A 7,658-nucleotide genomic window follows, 5' to 3' on the forward strand; every position below is an offset into this window, starting at 1 on the left:
ATTGGGCTGCTCTTCTACCAACGAATAGTGGGATTGACCTTAACATTCTAACGCCCCCACGGCTGAAAAGGCAAGCATGTTTGGTGCGACGGGGATGCGAACACGCGACTCTCAGATTACGAGTCGCACGCCTTAACCCACCTGGCTATACCGGGCCATCTGGCTTCTTGAACCAAATAACAGGATTGACTGACACTTTTATAACGTATCCACAACTAAACGTGCGAGGCATATTCAGGAGAATCACGTCTCAACCACGGACCCTTCGATAAGCAGCCCGTGGAAAGTTTATCTACTTTTCCCTGTAGATAAAAAAAATGTGCTTCGTTGTTTAGTATTCGTCATTTTGAAAGTGATGTGTAATTTTTTATGCTCATTTTCTAGTAGATATTTCTACCGAAGTCCTTTTATAGCTGCGTTAACCCTGCAAAAAATTTTCTTGGAACGAAGAAACGCGTCGTGTGTCATATGAGTATCCTGGCAACAAGAACAGATGTTCAGTGTTTATGGATTGAAGTGTTAAGTTGAGATATGTTTATAGAGATCGGGGAGCAACGACAGGGGTCTAATTTCTTTTCAGATTTAGTATTCCTAGATAGTGGTGCGGATGATGGCTTAAGCACATAGAGTTATACAAAAACAATGGCTTAAATTATTCTTCTGTGGTGGTATAATTTTTATTCTCTACAACTACAAATATACCTTTATCACATTTTCTGAATTTTATATTTGCACTCAGTATAAAATTGGATTCCATTATTCTTAAAAGCCTAATAAATCCTGTATTAAATAAAACCTAACGAAAATGTTTGGTTTAGGCTTGTTTTAAACTTCGCGCAAAGCTACTCGATGGCTATCTGCGCTAGCCGTTCCTGACGCTATCCGTAATGAGGAAGACATAAGAGCCTTTAGGGGTGACATAGGGCGAATGTCGGATCTGAGTGCTGAACTCACATGTAAGGTCTAAGGATATGTGTGCCAGGTTGGTGACAATTGGTTCACCAATTCGCTAGATATAAGGTAGAACACACACATATTACACACTGGTTTGACTTATCATTGTCTCCCATCATTGTTTCTTAAATAAGAATACTTTGTTCATTTTTCCACCAGTCACAATGAAGTAATTATTAATTTGTGCAACAGCACTCGCAGTTGTATATTTCCAAGATGGTTAATTTAGCATATATCTAGAAAAGGAAGGCGCATCTCAGTCTCCACAGGTTTAGATCTTAACATTTGACATATAGTGTTTGTGTTTGAATTTGGCACAAAGCTACACAAGGGCTTTCTACGCTAGCTGTCCCTAAATTAGCAGTGTAAGACTAGGATGAAGGCAGCTAGTCATTACCACCCACTGCCAACTCTTGGGCTACTCTTTTACCAACGAATAGTGGGATAGATTATCACTTAATAACACCCCCACGGCTGTAAAAGTGAGCATGTTTGGGTGACGTGGATTCGAACCTGCGACCCTCAGATTACGAGTCGAGCGACCTGACCACTTGGTCATGCCGAGCCCAAGATATAGTGAAACCAACATAGCATGTGCCATAGCCTTACTCACGCTACATACAATATACGTTTCCACTTAACAACTGTATCATGTAACAATTCTTCATGTAAGAAATGCATAATTCATAACGTTGTGTGTTGTACCCAGTACAAACATGATACTTAAAACTCACAATATTGATAGTAAGACATCGGAAATTATAAAACTGATCTATTATGTCATTCTAGGAAATCACTTCCAGAATTTAATATTGTAGAGCTTTCGTTCTTCCTCTCTTCTTGAAAGGAAACAAAAATATAGGCTCGTGCATTCGACTCTCTCCAAGTCAAACGTTATTCCTATGTTAAAAATGAAATGGAAACGCCATATCTCAGGCGCTTTCGAAAGATGGATCTTTCGAAGTTTGTAATTATATATTTTAAGCTGTTGTCCTTCACAGTGACTCATAATCTTAATTTCCAAAACGAGAGAGGGCTGAACACTCCTAAAATCTGATTGTGAGTTTAGAAGTCCCGTGTTAATAATTTTGATAGTTAAAAATACGGCAATACATTATGTAGTTACTATTAAGCGTTTGTCATCTGTGTGTCTCCCATATAAATAAAATAGGTTTAACTTCAAGGAAAAAATTTAATTGCCTTGTTAGAAAATAAAAGGAGTTATCAAACTTGCTGACACAGGTCCTGAAATTTCATAATAGATATAGTAGGAAACCCTTCAGTGGCTCAGCGACGAATCTTAGGATTTATTATGCTAAAAAACCGAGGTTCGACATCTGGATTTTACAGTTGCACTTTAAAAAATGATAGGAGTTAAAGTTAACATGAAGTCATGTTATCAAAATAATGTTTATTTTTGTCGTTTTCTCAAGGGCCCAGCAGGTCCAGGTGGTTAGGGAATTGGCTTGTAATCCGAAGGTCGCAGGTTCGAATCCTCATCGCATCGCGCGAAATTCAAACAAAACCAAAAATAATTGTTTGTTTTTTGATCCATTCATATAGAGTTTTGGTGGATCTTTTTTCAGCTTATTCAGTCTGCTGAATACTATGACTTGGGTTTTTGGAATATTAACTTTGATTCTGTATTTCTGGCAGTATTCTTCGATGTTATTTAGGACTGGTTGTAGGTTCGTTGCTGCTATTGACGGAGTGGGGGCACTTTTCCAGACTGCTACATCGTCAGCGAACTGTGATGCATAACCTAAATTTAGGTCCGACAGAGGCATATTACTCACGTACATGATAAATAATATAGGGCTAACAACCCCTCCCTGCGGGACTCCTGCTTCGGGTGAAAAGGACCCTGAGTGGGCCCCATTTACATTTACTTTACACATTCTGTTATCCAGGAAGTTGGACAGCCAGCGAATAATTTCCTGGGGTAATGCCATTTCAAGCAATCTATGTCTTAAGCCGTTATGCCACACTGTGTCAAATGCTTTCTCAATGTCGAGAAAGCAAGCTACAGTGCATTCTTAGAATTTAGGCTCGTTCCCCTCGAATTCTACGTGCGAGTTGGATGTCTTTCGGCATGATGGTCACTCTCTTTGCGTGAATGGCACACAGGTTAGTGTCTTCGAAGAGACCCACCAAGTACGCCTCACTGGCCTCCTGAAGAGCCATGACAGCAGAGCTCTGGAATCTAAGGTCAGTCTTGAAGTCCTGGGCAATTTCTCTCACCAGTCTCTGGAAAGGTAATTTTCGAATGAGCAGCTCAGTTGACTTCTGGTATCGACGGATTTCACGGAGGGCTACTGTTCCTGGCCTGTAACGATGAGGTTTCTTTACACCTCCTGTTGCTGGAGCGCTCTTTCGGGCAGCTTTAGTGGCCAGTTGTTTTCTTGGTGCTTTTCCGCCCGTGGATTTTCTTGCAGTTTGTTTCGTGCGAGCCATAATTTCGTTTTGTCCGTGCTATATTACAAACGTACGTAGAACTACAATCCTACTACACTCTTCGACTTCCGTGCTAAGAATGATCATCGTTCCAGTTTGACTGTGTGGGTATTTGGGTATTGATGTTGTTAAATACCCAGGAGGGTCAGGTACATTTGACCTCTTCCTCCTTCAGAAATCTGAATAACAGTAAGTTAGCTGTAAGGATCAGAAATTAAATAACTTGTATATCAATGCGTCTAAGCTGGTTGTAAAATAAGCAGAGATATTGAGTGTTATAATTTAATATAACAAAAGTTTAACTGTTAAGTGATTCGGTTCTATCAAATTTCTGGTTGGGTACCCTCGTTCTTTGTAGTGTTTTCGGCCGTTATCCAAGATATAGTGAATCAGAAAAATAACAATAAAAAATGGAATTTAGGCTACGCTAAAAAATTATCTCACCAGAACTTGTTGGTTTGTTTGTTTTGGAATTTCGCGCAAAGCTACACGAGGACTATCTGCGCTAGCCGTCCCTAATTTAGCAGTGTAAGACTAGAGGGAAGGCAGCTAGTCATCACCACCCACCACCAACGCTTGGGCTACTCTTTTACCAACGAATAGTGAGATTGACAGTCACATTATAACGCCCCCACGGCTGGGAGGACGAGCATGTTTGGCGCGACTCGGGAGCGAACCCGCGACCTTCAGATTACAAAGCGTACGCCTTAATGCGCTAGACCATGCCAGGCCCCGAACTTCTTGGAAAGTGGATTAATTTGAAGCTGTATGAGTTGATAAGAAGAGTACTTTACCCTTCTGCGATAAAATCACATAAATTTTATTTTTAGTTAGAGGAAACAAGAATTTAAGAAATTTACTTTGATGAGCGAGAAAGCTAGTTCAGGGCTTTCTTTTTTCCCTACAAATATCATGATTTTACAATACTTATAGCCTTACCGATAGTAGTAATGACAGTAAGTGAATAGAGAAAAGCTCCTGAGAATGACCACTGATGACTAGCCTCCGCATTCTTACCGTCGTAACCATCCCTGACCGCCGCTATTAGAACCGACTGGAATTCCCTGATTTCAGAGGTTACCGATTGGGTCCAGTTTTCACGGTAGAGCACGTTGTAATTGTTCGTGATATCCCATATGCGTTTCACTATCTTTTCCCTCATGGCGGTCACTTCCCCCGCCTTTTCTTCCTCGTAAGGAGCCTCCAACGCCTGAAACGCGAAAGCGCCTAAGATGCTGTAACCGACCACTAGACCACACAAACCAACATGCGAGAACATGAAGGCCGTGAACTTGCGGCAGCACGTCTTACATTTGTTGACTGGTTGCCGTTTCTTCGTAGGATGATGTCCTTCTCTCCTACTTCTGCGAGAAGACCTTTTTCTCTCTATTGGCATCACAATGACCGGTCTAAAAGCAACTTAATTTAGTCTTCTGTGAGTCCTTTTTAACAGATAAGGTGGAAATCGACATTTTTTACCAACGCAGACAGAATACTTAAGGAGCTCATTAACAAGACACTCACTGTACTCCAGCCTTCAGAGAACAAACCACATGGTCTGTGATAGCAGACAAACATCGTTCCGAAGTGTCGTCAACGTGATTGCCGTCGTTGCTGCCGCCATCTGTTGACTAAATATGTAGTATAATATTGCCATTATTTAATCTGTATGCATCTTAACACAGTGCCTCTTAGACTGCAGGGAAAAGCAAAATACTAAAAACATCCATGAAGAACATGACACTTAATTAACGCATGTTTAAGTAAACTGTTTATTGCAAATTAATTTTTAATTTTCTGTTTAGAAACACGGCTGTTGAGTTGAAGATCTTTCCATCACAGCCTTAACATTGGTCAGGTGGGAGAAAATATTTAATTTTTATCTTTTAGATTTTGTATTTTTCTGAAAAAAACTGATTACGAGAAATTCTGAAAGATGTGAGTTATTATCCTTAGAAACATATGGAAATTATGCTTCTATAACAAAACTATAACAATTTTTTATAATGATTAAATTTTTTATGACATCAATAATGTTGTTTTAAATGATGGAGGTCAGCATTGCGGTTTAACACGAGCTTATGGGAACCAGGATTTGTCTTGCAAAGAAATGCAAAATTTTTCTCCATCTCTCAAATTATTTCATTGGAAAAGGAAGTTTCAGAATATTATATCGTACACGGTGTAATACCTGCCCCTGTCCGGAAGGATCGAGTTTGGAGTTGAAAGTTGGTAGTCCTGTAATTCGGGGTTCGAGTTAGCCTATGATATTAAACAACAAGCGAAGTATAAGATTCATTATACATAAATATTGTTATTAGAAAATTACTTATTGTTAGCACATTTTCAAATGTATTGATTTAAGATAAATGACTCTTAGATACAAATTCACATTTTTGCTTTAAGCCCCTATAAAGCTTTGATGTTTATACTTCGACGTTTCATAGTTTACATAGTTGTTTTTATTTCTACAATCGACCAAACACTAATATGTAATTAAGCAAAAGAAAACTAAATTTACTCCTATGCAGTTTCACTATGGTCAATCATCGATGAGTTTACAGATTTACAACGATAAAATCGGAGGTTTGATGCCTCGCAGCAGATAGAGAGCATATAGCACATTGTGAAACCTTGCATTAAAAATAATAATAACAATCTTTAAATACTTATGATTGTTTGGATTTATTTATAAAACAACCATATATGGTTTTTATATGTTACCAGTATTTTATTATTAGAAGATATTGTTATTATCCTTCCATACCATAATTTCCTAGAATATCCTAAGAATATAAATAATTAAAAGTTATGTTTGTGGATTGATGGTTGCTTATTGAATTTTTGCGCGTAGTTACTCGAGAACCATGTTCACTAGCCATCCCAATTTTGAAGTGATAAATTAATGGAAGGCAGCTAAACAACACCATCTACCGCCATTTATTTTCCTACTTTTTACTAACGAAAAGTGGGATTCATCATCATTTCTAACTTCCCAACAGCAAGGAAGGCAAACATGTTCGGTGACGAAAGTTGAGCCCACGACTCACATATTGCGAATCCAGTATCATAACCACTAAGCCACGCCAGGCCACTATATGTGTAAACACATAATGTTTTCTTTTTAGAATGTACACATCATAGCTTTGATTTTTCTGCATTTTTCTCTTGTACCAGTTAATCCAACAAACTTCAAAATGCTTCTCAAGATGTGAGAACAAAAGGCTGCAAAAAATGAACCATTTGATTAACAGTTACAGAATACTAATTAGTATGTCGTGCAATACAGAGCATCTTTATAAATATAATAGTATTGTCTGTTTATGTAACTACTTCGCAGGATTTGGGTAGATCTTCACCCAAATTGGTATATAGGCTCATTTTCAGTTTTGTGGTTTTTGCCACTACTTCGTGTTCTCCGCTGGTACAGCAGTAAGTCTACGAATTTACAACGCTAAAATCAGGGGCTAGATTCCCCTCAGTGGGCTCAGCAGACAGCCCGATGTGAGTTTGCTGTAAAAAAACACACATACGCCACTACTTTGCCCTCTGTTGATCGATTTTCACCAAATTAGGCATGAAGTTTTATTGGGTCCATGTGGAAATACATGCAAATGTGTTGTTTCACATTTACTGTTTTGTAGTTTGTATGGGCGTTTTGTTTTTTTTAACTTAGTCGTAAATTTACATAACCTCTGTTCCTGGGACAATTACTCACTTAGTTACTAATATAATTTATTTGAAATCATATAAGAATGACTATTATTTTGTTTTGCGTCATCTATTGAACATTAGAGGAAGCTAAAAATCAGAAGGTCTTCAGATGTTTACTTATCATATATCCATGCAATATCTTATTTAACACTAATATAATTTTTTCATTGCCCAATGAATTAAGAAAAAATTAAAAGGAATAAAATATTCTCATGGCTTGCTTTAATTGTGAAGTCACTATTATTTTGCAGTTATATAAGTTTATCGCCAAAGCATATTTGATGACAGGAAATAGTTCAAAAGTAGGGTAAATCCTTACAAAAACAACTTAAAACTGTTCATAATGACATAAAATGAAGAAATTTTGGTCAGTATGTTTGTTATTTATATATTAGTGTAGGCCAGAGAACCGTAAGTTTGAATATTTATTTGAATACTGTAACAACTCTTTTAGACGTAGTAGGACGAAATGTTGGTCATATTATTATTACATAATGAAACAGTTCAGTGAGATTTAGTAGGAACAAACGTTGGTC

At 37.9% G+C, this 7,658-nt stretch overlaps 1 protein-coding gene across 1 annotated transcript in view; it reads right to left on the reverse strand.

The window, feature by feature from the left end:
• LOC143236972 (TWiK family of potassium channels protein 7-like) overlaps positions 1-4,970 on the reverse strand; it is a 37,342-nt gene extending 32,372 nt beyond the window's left edge. Inside the window, exon 1 of the mRNA XM_076475723.1 lies at positions 4,348-4,970. Coding sequence (XP_076331838.1) covers positions 4,348-4,804 — 457 coding nt within the window. The 5' untranslated portion in view covers positions 4,805-4,970. The remainder of the gene's footprint in view (positions 1-4,347) is intronic.
• Positions 4,971-7,658: the final 2,688 nt, after the last annotated feature.

The sequence above is a fragment of the Tachypleus tridentatus genome, chromosome 13, assembly GCF_004210375.1.
Source record: "Tachypleus tridentatus isolate NWPU-2018 chromosome 13, ASM421037v1, whole genome shotgun sequence".
Classification (NCBI taxonomy): Eukaryota; Metazoa; Arthropoda; class Merostomata; order Xiphosura; family Limulidae; genus Tachypleus; species Tachypleus tridentatus.